Source organism: Microcebus murinus, chromosome 23 (genome assembly GCF_040939455.1).
Source record: "Microcebus murinus isolate Inina chromosome 23, M.murinus_Inina_mat1.0, whole genome shotgun sequence".
Taxonomy (NCBI): domain Eukaryota; kingdom Metazoa; phylum Chordata; class Mammalia; order Primates; family Cheirogaleidae; genus Microcebus; species Microcebus murinus.
The window spans coordinates 34706920-34719701 of record NC_134126.1 but is presented as its reverse complement, the minus strand read 5'-3'; the positions used below and the strand labels follow the sequence as shown (position 1 = coordinate 34719701).

At 37.2% G+C, this 12782-nt stretch overlaps 2 protein-coding genes and 1 long non-coding RNA gene across 4 annotated transcripts in view; 1 reads left to right on the top strand and 2 right to left on the bottom strand.

Annotated features, from left to right (window-relative positions):
* ASPM (assembly factor for spindle microtubules) overlaps positions 1-5314 on the bottom strand; it is a 48878-nt gene extending 43564 nt beyond the window's left edge. Inside the window, exons 1-3 of the mRNA XM_012744377.3 lie at positions 4195-5314; positions 1598-1741; positions 15-1443 (exon numbers count right to left, since the gene is read on the bottom strand). Of these exons, the coding sequence (XP_012599831.2) occupies positions 15-1443; positions 1598-1741; positions 4195-4476 (1855 nt within the window). The 5' untranslated portion in view covers positions 4477-5314. The remainder of the gene's footprint in view (positions 1-14; positions 1444-1597; positions 1742-4194) is intronic.
* LOC142863861 (uncharacterized) overlaps positions 1-12782 on the top strand; it is a 41167-nt gene that overhangs the window by 20778 nt on the left and 7607 nt on the right. The window lies entirely within an intron of this gene.
* Positions 9677-12782, bottom strand: part of ZBTB41 (zinc finger and BTB domain containing 41) — a 36245-nt gene continuing 33139 nt past the window's right edge. For both annotated transcript variants that reach the window (XM_012744379.3, XM_012744380.3), the window contains exon 11: positions 9677-11519. In XM_012744379.3, coding sequence (XP_012599833.2) covers positions 10864-11519 — 656 coding nt within the window. In that variant the 3' untranslated portion in view covers positions 9677-10863. The remainder of the gene's footprint in view (positions 11520-12782) is intronic.

The window sequence follows — 12782 nt, the reverse complement described above, 5'->3', positions numbered from 1 at the left end:
TAAACAAGACTCACCAGTTTTCTTCTTCAGGTTTAATTTCTCTCTGTTGCTCATACATTTTGAGATGGGAGTTTTCACCTTTGTTGGTTTCCTAGCAGTTGATGTTTTAGACTCTGATGGAGAAAAATGGATTCTTTTGATCTCTCGTCCCTCCATATGCTCTGTAACTGGAATTCTCACATTTATTTTTGCCATGCTTCCATCACTCTTTCTTTTACGAGCAACAGACACTGTTGTCAAAGAGGGAGTTATAATTGGAAGGCAAGAATGAAAAGCTTCTTTCTCTTCTTGATTATTTATCACTTTTTCACATTCACCTACTGCACTGTCGAGACATCTTTTTGCTTTTGGTTTATTAGTCTCAGTTTGGTTTTCTCTGGCATGGGTGGGCTTCCTTTTAGTAACAGTAGCAGAAAGTATTGGGCGTCTCTTAGGTTGTTTATCATGACTGTAACTGGAGATATCTTGAACTGCAGAAAATTTAGGATGATTTTGTTTCGTAGAATTGTAGTAATTTGACTTCTTTTCCACAAGTTCTTCAAAAATAGCTTTGGGAGATTTTGAATCCTGACATTCAGGAATACATGGCAAAACTTCACTTTTTCTCGAATCTTGAGATTGTAGGACCCCAGAATTTTCATTTGATGATGGTGATAATTTACATGTTTGCTGATATGTGCACACATATGCCATGTTATCTTTTACAAATTGATTTGGGGGTAAAATGGGTTTAATTGACTCTGATTCTAGATTTTGATTTAGTGCATAATTATCATTTATGAAAGAATCTGGACTTAAAATTGTCCGATAAATTTCATGTACCATTTTTGATTCCAAATACACAGGCTTCAAATTATCTTTCATAAATGTATCTGACGTCACTATTTCTAGTTCAGTATTAGTTGTATGGCTATTATTGACAAAAGAATCTGGACTTAGAAAATTTCCTTGGCTTTGTGTAATGTTTAAAGTTGAAGAGTAATTTGGAGTAAGAGTAAGTTTACTATTGTCTTCACTTTGGCCATTAATATTTATAGAATTAGAGGGAGATTTAGTTATGACTTTCTCATTAAAATAAAAATCTTTTGAAATGCTGGCACCTTCTACTTTCAATGATTCCCCATTTTCAGGAATGTGAAGAGATGAGTAGGTAGTAGATCGACGTATAACAAGTGGCAAGCAAGTGTCACCATGGCATTCTTTGAAAGTAGGGCTAATAGGTGATATAGGTAATTTATCTTCTTCAAGCATTAAAGAGTTGTTTTCTGTTGGGGAATAGCCCTCATTTATGGCCAAATTTTCACAAGCTTGCAGTGGGCTCCTAACTCTGTCAACTTTTGGGGAAACACTAAATGTTTTGTTAACATGAATATTTGAAACCCCTCTGTTATGAGTTGAAGAGGCTGAAGTTTTCTTATTTTTAATGGTTTCCCAAAGACTTCTCTGCAAAAATAAGCAAAATAAACAATTAAGTTGATAGCTATTGAATATTACCTTTAAATAAATATGTATGTTACTTCAAGTCTGTTATCAAAATAATTTTTATACATTGGTAAACATTTTCTTAGAGTAAATCACAGGATGGTTAAAACATTACCTTTTTCCTTTTCTGCTCTTCTGCATTTCCTAGTAATATAGCTTGGTGTTTCACAACATCATTTACAAGAAATGTCACAATCTCTCTTACTCTGCCTTCTTTAAATGGTGTCCAGTTAACAGAAATAACAATTTTTTCTTTAGGCTATAATCAAAAGAATCATAAATAATTATAATATAATAGTCAACACACATTACATATCTTAGAATATAGTAGAGAATAATTGTTAGTCACCAATACTGTATTCTCTAAACATTTAACAAGTCAAATATATTTTTCCTACCCTTTCTGCTTATTTCATTATAAGAAAAAAGTCACTAGCAATAACAGGGTTTATAAGTAAATAAAATTATAATAAAACCTTAATTGTATGAAAGCAATACAACAGTCTCCAAATCATTTTAGTGGTCTTAAAAAATTTAATTGTATATTTCTACTTCTTAAATATGTACGGTATGTCTTTTTCAAACATAATGATCCTGTATTATGAAGACTTTATTTAAAAAAATATATAAAGATGGTCAATTAAATTCCTCCTTCCCCACAAACTTCTCTTAAGTCCACATCATCATGCAGTCATTTGTTAAACAGCTATTGTGTTACAGGCATAGGTACAGGTACAGATAACTCAAATGCTCACATCTCCAGGAAGCAGGCACTATGATTATGCTCATTATACAGATGAAGTAACTGATGTCCAGAAAGCTTTGCCGAAGTCATACAGCTAGTTTACTAGAACCCAGGCAGTCTGACTGGAGTTCAGACTTTGACATCTACACCCTAAACCCTGGCAGGAAGATAGAATCTGCCAAATGCAAAACCCTGACATCACAAAACAAACTGTTGTTTTTCAGGGGAAACAAGTTTTGTTTTAAAGGAGAAACCATATAACATCATAAACAACTGGTTTTAAAAAATAAAAACTGAATTTTTACTCTATAAAACAGAATTCATTCTAAAAACACAATTTAGTTTCACATTATAACAAAAGGAGTAAGTTAAAGTACTATGCAGATAGGAAAGAAATCTGTCTTTCCAAAAGGAAAAAAAATCAGGCAGTGATTCATAAAACAGAGGGGCGGGACAGGCAGTTCTGAAGTGTAGAAGAACCGCTGGTGACACACAGTTGAGGGAACTCAGATTAGAGTCTCTCCCCTCTCACTGCCTTGTGCAGTGGTTGATTATTCGCAGGCGGGTTCAGACCCCCTCAGCCAATGGCTTTCTCAGTTTCAGAGGTTCTACTCAAGGAAAAGGCCACAGCAGCCAAATAAGAGCATACATTCTCTGGTTTTTCCTGATGGGGATCTGTTTTACCCTGGCCAACACAATACAGTGAAAGCTTTGGGAGAGGTTCTTGAAACACTTAAAAAATCAAATCTGAAGCACCATGAAAACTACACTGACAGCAAAGGAAAAAAGGATGCCAACGTGTGCATACACACTACACATGCATATTGAAAACAGCTCTAAACAGGTTTTGGGGTTTTGCTGCAGACATTTAGCCAAAACAAAGCTCACAATTTCACCAAAAAAGCAGTTACTTTGCCTCTATGGGTGCACATAGAAACTAAAAAGCTATTAAAGTGGCTGGTAGGAAGCAATCAAAAAAAGCTGCTCTAACCAACCAATGTGCTGTCAACTTTTTAAAAAATGAAATGCAAATCAAAATCACAATGAGATAGCATCTAATCCCACCCAGTGAGATTGGCCTCTAACAAAAAATCTCAAAACAACAAATGCTGGGGAGGATGTGGAGAGACAGGAACACTCTTACACTGCTGGTGGGACTGCAACTTAGTGCAGCCTCTCTGGAAAACAATTTGGAGATACCTCAAAGAGCTAAAAATAGAAATGCCATTCATCCAGCAATAGCACTATTAGGCATCTACCCAAGAGGGCAAAAGACATTCTATCCGAGACATCTGCACCTGAATATTTATGGCGGCACAATTCACTACTGCAAGGATGTGGAAACAGCCCAAGCGCCCGTCAATTCATGAGTGGATTATTAAAATTTGGTAGACGTATACAATGGAATATCAATTATAAGAAACGACAGCGATCTAGCACAACTTCTATTTCCCTGGATTGAGTTTGGGCCCATCATCTGAAGTGAGGTGACACAAGATGGGAAGAATAAGCTCCACTTGTGCTCGCCATCAAACTGGCACTGACTAACACTGCGGCTCGCTCTCCCGGTGGCAGCGTTGGGGGCACGGGTAGACCCACAACTGAGGGATGGGGTGGGCACGGTAGAGGGGAAGGGCACGCCTCTAACCCTTGCTAGGGAGGGGCAAAGACACACAATGCAACCAAAATGTTTGCACTCTCCTAATTTCCTGAAAGAAAAAAGATTGCAAAAGTGCCGTCTGTCAATTTAGAACTGCAAGCGCGTTCCCCAACGCCGAAGCCTGAGGAAAACACCCCGAGCGCGCTACAGGTGCGCGAGCCGCCGCCGCCCCGGCCCACACAGAGCGAAGCGCGCGGCCGTCCGCCCAAGGGAGTCGCCGCTACTCTCCAGGCGGCTGTCTCGGTTTCTTCCCAGAGTCGCAGCGCTCCCGAGGCGGGTGGCGGGGGACAGAGGAGCGGGGGCCCACCTGCAGCACGAAGCGGCGCGGCGACACGCTGAAGCCCAGGTCCGCGGCCGGCAGGCGGGAGACCGTCACTTCGACCTCCTCGTCGTTCGGGTTGTCCACGGCCAGCGGCAGGGTGCGCGAGGCTCCCGGGCGGACGTCCCCGAAGCAGAGGAAAGGGGACCTGCGGAAGTGGCTGAGGGACAGGACCGGCGGGGAGGCCGCGGGGCCCCTCTGCCCCTCAGGCGGCCGCGGCTCGGAGGGGCTCGGCTGCCAGCGGCGGCGCCCCGCTCGCCGCGTCGTCATGGCAGCCTCCGGCTCCGCCCGCACCGCCTTCCCCGGCTCCACGAGGCTGCCCCCGAGTGGGGAGTTTCAGACCCCGGCTGACCGTTTCCCCTCAGGGGCGGCAGCGAAAGTTGTGGGAGCGAAGTCGCCCCCTTTTCTTGTCCGGCAACCAAACCCTGAGGAGAAAAGAAACAAACCCTGAGCACAACAAGTATGGCTCTTTGCTTCTGTTTAAATTTCCCGCCTCCACCAATGGGCAGCTTCGGGCACCGCCCACCTCATCAAGAGGCCAATCAATGAGCAGCAGCCTTACGTCATCAGGAAGCCGATCAATGAGCAACAGCTTTACCTCATCCGGAGGGCCAATCAATGAGCAGCAGCCCCTGGCCAATGAGACCGCAGCGCCTTATTTAAACGACTGCGTCGGGACCACCTGAAACCCCGCAGCACAGAAATGAAATCAGCTTTTAGACTTTGTGAGTAGGTCGTGCTGAAGGGAAGAGAGTAACAGCATTTCCACAGCAAACGTAGCAATCGCTGCGGTTGCCCGGCACAGCCTTAGGTGAAACTGTTAAGCAAAAATTGATTTCAAGTGACTTCTCATAGAATACACCTGCCCATAATTACATTAATCAGCTGTACTTTAGCGGCTTCCTGGCCCCAGGGGAAGAAATTTAAAGCAAATTACATGGATAGTTCGTATAGGCGTGCTTATTTTTAGCGACTGACCATAGCAGGGGCATGCGGAGCTTACTACGTTCCCATCCTGTGAAAATGTCATTCAGTAAAACCTAGATAGTCTCTAGTAGGGGCCAAAGAACTTTATTTTAAATATCAAAATAACACAAAGAACTAGTTCAATATACAATACACTTCCTATTCTTCACAGAGAACTGAATTTTTCTATAAAGACATTTGTACTTAAACATGAGACAACCAAAATGTCTATAAAACTCACAAGATACTTTACACACAGTTGACAATAATGAATTTTGATATTTTAGATTTTTATTTGTAACTGTTTTAAAAAGTATTCTTAATTAAAAACCAAAATTATGATTTGAGACTGAAAACAAGTTCAAAAGCATTTCTACTTTAACATACATCATAAATCCCCTTAATCAGAACATTTACTACACAACATGGAGTAGCTAAATGCCCAGCTTTGTATCATTTTTTGGCAGCCACACTCGTCAATTGCAATACAGGTTTATCTAAAGGGATAAGAAGAGTCTGATTGTTGGAAGGAATAAAAATGTTATAATTATATCACAGTACACCGTCCAACTTTAATGCAAGCAGAAATGCCAAGCAAAGAGGTGCAATAACAATGAGTTGTGTACATGCTTTTTATTCAAGAAATGTTGTATAATCTCAGTAATGCAAGCACTGATATTACTTTTCTTTATCTAAGAATTTGAAAAAACAAAAAAGAGGTTATATTCTTTGTATAACCTCTAGCTCTGAATATAATCCTTAATTTCTCTTTATATAATTGACTTCATAGGGTAAATTTAAGTTGTTTTGGGATTTTTCAAGAATCACAGACTTAAGATCAATACACAGCAAGTTGGAGCATGAAGAGTAAGCAAAACATAAGCACTCTCTCTACTAAAACCTTTCTCTCATCTTCCACATAACTTCATCCTATCACTTCTATCATATTAATGCTACTTCCAAAGAGAAAGAGTAGGAAACATGTTAATATTATAGGGAGAAAGTAACTGAAGTGTAAATAATTTCAGAGGAAATAAGGAGGGGATCCCCTAAAAAAACACTACAGACTATACCGTGAGAGAAATGTGCAAAAGGGTAGGATCTAAGGAAGTGTTGTCTAGTTCCTAGAAATTGTTAAGAAAATTATTCTTACATTATCCATTATGCACCCTAACAGCAAGTAACATTTACCATAACACTACTTAAAGTTTTAGAAATGCTACTTGTTCCTTATTAAAGAATACATTTTTAGTTATTTTAAATTTGGCACTGAATCTTAGAATATTCTAATACGACTTTGTTTGAAAGTCCTAATTTTTCCTGAGTTCATCAACTCAAGTTACACATTGGTTGGGATGTTGCTGCTCCTAATGAGAAACTCATCTCAAACCATCACCTCTTGTTCAGTTTTAGGCAAACTGAAATAAGAAGTCATTCAGTGCAGAACTGTGTGGTTATGGTTACAAAACTGGTTATTTAAAAGAGAGAGAGAGGGACAGACGAGACAGAGATGCAAATACACTACTCTTATTTTATTTTGTCAGATTCCTCTAATAATCATCTAGAGACAGGCCCAGGAGTGGCTTCACAGTAACTACAAAGGCCACAATAGAGATTTTAAAAATTATAAATAAAAAAAAATGTTCACACTAGTACTTAGTGCACCAATTTGCCTACATAAACATAAAGCAACCTAAAAAAAAGTTGCCCAACCAGCAGGCAACATAAACATAAGACCCATAACCAAAAAAAAAAAAAAAAAAATTGTTAACCAGTATAATCTAGCCAGCAAAATCACTGAAAAGGCACAAAGCATTTGATTCAGAAAAGACTGTCTATGAAAGGACACTGTCAAAGAGCTAATGCTCAAAATCTGACAAATCTGACTTTTCATCAATGATATATTAGAGTGATATGGTTGGAAGAAAACTCAAACTTGTATGCATGCCAGTTTAACTGTATTTTTAATTTGTTTGCAATTTTAGAGTGAAAAGCAATAAATGACAATTACTTATTAGCCCTTAACAATTTATAGTTATAAAGATGTTCTGACACTTTTTAAGACTGATAGAAAATTATTAGTGTACCTGTCTCATGACCTACTGTCACTTAAAAGGAAGTCACTTAATAAAGCACCAATTAAAAACGCTATTTTTGCTGCTCTTCTTCTTCCAGCAATAAATGTCTAAATTATTTAAATGTATGCAAAGACCACTACCCTTACAGTTGTTGGTTAATCTTGCTGGCATAAGGACCAAACCCTAAATAGCATTTTAGGCTGCAAAAAATAGGTGGGGTTTCTTACAAAAATAATCTCAACTTGACTTAAAAAATATCTAAGGCAAAAATTATTTAGACAGTGTAGTGTAAAAAATAAGCTTATTATTTAACATTTAATAGTGTTCACTAAAAACATATTAACTAAATTGAGGAAAAGTGAGTATTCTTACTTGTAACTGGTTTTTAATGACTATATTCCCAGAGTATTCTGCTTATTTTTATACATATAAACATAAACACTTAATACTTAATCTCAGTATTCAAACTAACAATTTTTTTTTAAAAATCCATTATTCCAGGACTTCAACTGTGCTTCTTTGGACAAATATTTATTCAAACAACAAAGAATTTAAATTCTTTTAAACTATTTAATACCTACTAAAAATCTTTGGTGCATTTAAGTCAAAACCGATTAGATTAACAAATTTCTGCACTTGATAAATTATTCCATTTATAGATTAAGTGCTAACTGCTAACTGCTAAAAAATTAATTTAAAACAATAAATTATATTCACAAAATAAAAAATTCTGAATGAGGCTAAACTTAGTTGCAAGACTCAAAATTTTAAGTACAGTCACAAAATAAATGGATTTTAGAATTACAGAGCATTTGTCCAAAATACTCTAAATCAAATATTAATATTATAAAAGATCAACTGAAAAGAGTAGGCCTCATTTTATACTTTTTGTGCCAACTTCAAAAGCTTATATACATTCAGTTTGCCCAAATCCATGAGGTTTTCACAATTTTCAAATTTCTTATATTTTTGGAAATTAGAGGCAGCAGGTTAGTTTTGTTTTGTTTTTGCTTGTTTTGTTCACCCACTTAGACTATTTCTTCACAAGAATTATATTACCTACTTCCCAGACTGGGTTAAGATTAAATGGGAGAATGCAGTGCCCGGCACATAACAGCATTCATTAATGCTAGCTTTCTTCTTTCCCCACTAATAGCTTTGCCACTTATTGACTACATGAGCTTAAATGAGTCTTTTTATCTTAACCTCAGATTCTTTATCTCTAACATGGGAATACAGCCCGTCCTTTCTACTTCAGAGCTGGTTATGAGGTCTGAATGAGATAACATATGTGAAAGCATTCTATAAAACAGTAAATCACTACTCGAGTTGATGTTATCTACAATAGTAACTAAATACTATTATATATTTCACTTTACATAAGAGATGTACTCCAGAAACGTTCTATGTAAACCAACTCCTACAATTAAATCATATACCTAAAGCATTAGGACATTATTATCAAAAGAACCTTAGAGTAAATACCTTCAAAAAGCGAAGTATTTTTTTCAATGTGAAAATGCAATATCCTCTTTTTCTGCCACCAAATGTATAATATACCATATACATACATGTATCTATATACCATTTGCCCTTTCACAAGTCCAAACTTTTCTACATTAGCTTATATATAAGGCAAGGTACATTTTTAGGTATGATTTCTTTTCATTATACTAAGATTTTTAGTTATAATCTTGTCAGTATATGATAAAAATCATAAAGATATGCATTTTTAAAAGTTAATCTGAAAGACTAACAGACTAACAGTACCTCATACAGTCAAGCTCAACCATGTAAGTACCCAGGTATAACATTACCATACAAAGTAAGTAAGAATGCCTTAAAAAGAAGAATACAGCAATTATGTCTACTGGTTTTGAGATAATTACAACCAAACCTTGATAAATGAGGCAAATCTCAGGTTGGTTTTATTATTTATATGAGCTACTTTGGTTCACTGCCTCAATTCTTAACACGTTTTCATTTTATCTTAGCTAGGATTGCAAACGTTCCGGTAAAGTACCTTCATTTCTTAAGTGCTTCAGCAAACAGGTTCCCCCTTTACTAACTGGTTAAATTTTATTCATTAAAACTTCATTATTTTATTTGTGATTTTATTTTCCACAAGGGCCAGGCCAGACATTACAGTTTACACACACAAAAAAAGTGCTTAAAGCAATTAGGAGTGTAAACAAAACTGAAAAAGAAAACTTTTAAAACTGCTATTTTCTAGTAGTCTATATACAAATGACATGCTAATAATAAATCAACCCTTCCTAATCTACTCCTCAAGCAACTCTACTAGGAAACATTATCTCAGTTTAAGTTAAAATTGACTTGAAAACATGGAAAGTGCATGTCTTTAAAGGTATCTTATAATTCTGACTTTTTCCTCAATTAATTTTAATCAGTGAGGTTTTGCTACCTTAACTGCTATTTCCTTTCACCAAGTCCTCAACTTTTGTACAAAAATAAAAATCAAGGATAATTACTCACATTAGTCTTATGTGAAAGCAAAAATAAAGATCTAGAGTACATGTAAATCTGTATACAAGTAGTGGTTCCATTTAATTAAACAGCATTGAGTTAAACTAGACACAAATTTTATAATTTGTTTGGCACCTTTTCTAACAATTATACATGAAATATCTAGGTTCTGTTTCCCAGAGTTTCTATCATCCAAAGTAAATGAAACCAAAAGCATGTTTAATTAAATTTCATTAATTAGTTTTGATTGCCCCTTCCTTAGTGAGATGAATATATATGCTGTGAAATATTGTTACTGATTTTGAAAGAAATAGCAAAGTATAAAAGGTAAACTTACCTTGAAAGATATCTACTTCAAATTGTCATATTTTTCTTTTAACACATTTCAGGTTCTATGATTTAATGTCTAGACCTTTTGCCTTTCTTATTCATACTAATTGAAGTATAGGCCAAAACCAATTATCTAGATAATTCAATCTACACTTAACAAGTTAATCTTAACATTAGTTAGCTTTCTGGCTTTCAGTTTGTCAAAAATCCAAAGGATAAGGAGATCTAAGATTATGGACAGATGGAAAGACAACAAAGAAATATCTAAGACTTTCTTATAAATTTGAATTCCTAATTTTGATTTAAAAACCTAGATGAAATAATAACAATCTAAAGTTAGAATAAGAACAGGTGCAATCATCAGTATATTCTTACAATTCCTTTTTAAAGGCTACATGGGCCTTAACCTTGTTTGTAAGATGAGGAAGGAAAAAGAGAGGAATGAGACTAAAGAAAAATAAACATGTCCACTGATGATTAAAATTAAAAAAAAAAAACCCATAATGTCAGCAGCTAATAATTCTGAAAAGTTTGATAATCCATTAAAAATTAGCGCTAAATAATCTTTTAAAAAATCACAAAAATGTTCACTTCAAATATTATGCCAGACAGTGTGTCCAAATATTCATATGTTCAGTAAACAGAGACACATAGTTTTCTTGATTTAAAATTGTTCTAAGGACTTGAGAAACTAGAGAAAATGAAAAAAATAGCAGCCCTACTAATTCAAAAGCCATCAGCTCTTGGCTATGTTAGCACATGGCCGTAAAGCAGTCTGTGGAATGTGTAGAGTTGCTCATGAATGATGCTCAGTGGCAGAAATATTCTGAACACCAGCAGTGTTATCGAGGCCCAGCAACGTTCCCAGGTACGACTGTTCTCTGGGATCTAGCATTTGATCGGGTCGGACTGGGTGGACTATATTTGCAGGTTGAGGAGTGAGAGTGTACTTTTCCAGAAAAGCTAACTCAGCCGCCCGCGGATAGTCAGTGGGCTGTGGCTGTGGCGACAGGATCTCGTGGGAAGGCGGCGGGAGTGTGGTCGTGTGGCGCACCAGGTCGCCGGGCGCCTCGGGCATCTGCACTGGAACCAGTGTCACCGGGACACACACTTCGGCAGACACGTTCTGTAACATCGTCTTGGCTTCTGACTGATAGACCTTGGGCTGGTCCATGTACTGCTTTGTTTCTGTTTGGAATATCTTATCATCAGGTGAGTACTCCACCGGCAAAGACACGAGTTTTTCCTCAGAAGCACTGAGAGGATCATCAGGAGATTTTATCTCATGGACGTGGTCAATGTGGTATTTCAGCTTGTCCTTCCGCTTAAACGTGGCGTTGCAGTGCTGACAGTTGAAAGGCCGGGCATCGGAGTGAATAACCAGGTGTTTTGTTAATGTTTTCTTAATTCTAAAAGACTGATTGCAAATTTGACATTTGTATGGTTTTTCACCTGTATGAACAAGAATGAAATTAAATGTGAAATGCACTCACTTGATAAGACAATGGTTTTTTTTTTTTTTTTGAGACAGAGTCTTGCTTTGTTGTCCAGGCTAGAGTGAGTGCCGTGGCGTCAGCCTAGCTCACAGCAACCTCAAACTCCTGGGCTCGAGTGATCCTTCTGCCTCAGCCTCCCGAGTAGCTGGGACTACAGGCATGCGCCACCATGCCCGGCTAATTTTTTATATATATATCAGTTGGCCAATTAATTTCTTTCTATTTATAGTAGAGACGGGGTCTCGCTCTTGCTCAGGCTGGTTTTGAACTCCTGACCTTGAGCAATCCGCCCGCCTCGGCCTCCCAAGAGCTAGGATTACAGGCGTGAGCCACAGCGCCCGGCCACAATGGTTTTAAGTAGCAAATTTTCCATGTGAATTACGGCAAGAACTTCAAAATAGCATGTATATTATATGCTAACACAAAATGGAAACAGTAAATGGCTAAAAAGAATGAGCTTTAGCAGTTTAAACATCAAAAAGATCTCTGTTTGAATGCTGGCTGTACCACGTACTAGTCAAACCTCGAGCAGCCACCCGATTTCTAAGCCTCGTTTCCTGACCTGTCGTGTGGAATAACAATTGCACAGAGCTCACAGAGGTGTTGAGAGGACTAAGAAGGTGCAGTAACAGTGCTTAGCACCACTGCCCCTGGCACATGGTGAGTGCCTGACAAACATGAGCTCTCATTATCACTCACTATCATTTCCACTATAGCTGCCTAAAAGTTTTGTTAAACCAAAACATTTGATTGCCTCCCACCCAATGAGGATAAAAACCAAAACAGCAGTTCTACATTGAGAAACTCACAGTCTTTCAAACAAATAGTGCTAGAGTAACTAGATGATCACATGTTAATAAAACAAACAAACCTTTGACCCTTACCTAACAAACACAAAAATAAATTACAGAAGGTTCATGGGTCTAAATATGAAAGTTAAAATAAATCTAGAAGGTAACAGCAAAAACAAATATATGAATGACTTTGGGATAGGGAAAAGTTTCTTAAAGAGGACACAAAAGAAATATAAAGAAAACAATGATACATGACTTCTTTAAAATTCAGAATCTTTGTTTATTAAAAGATACTTTTACTAGAGTGAAAAGATTAGTCACAGAGTAGAAGATTTCTGTAATGTATGTATATCCAACAATGGACTCATATCCACAATATAGAAAGAATATCTACAAATCAATTAGGAAAAAAATAGACAATCTAA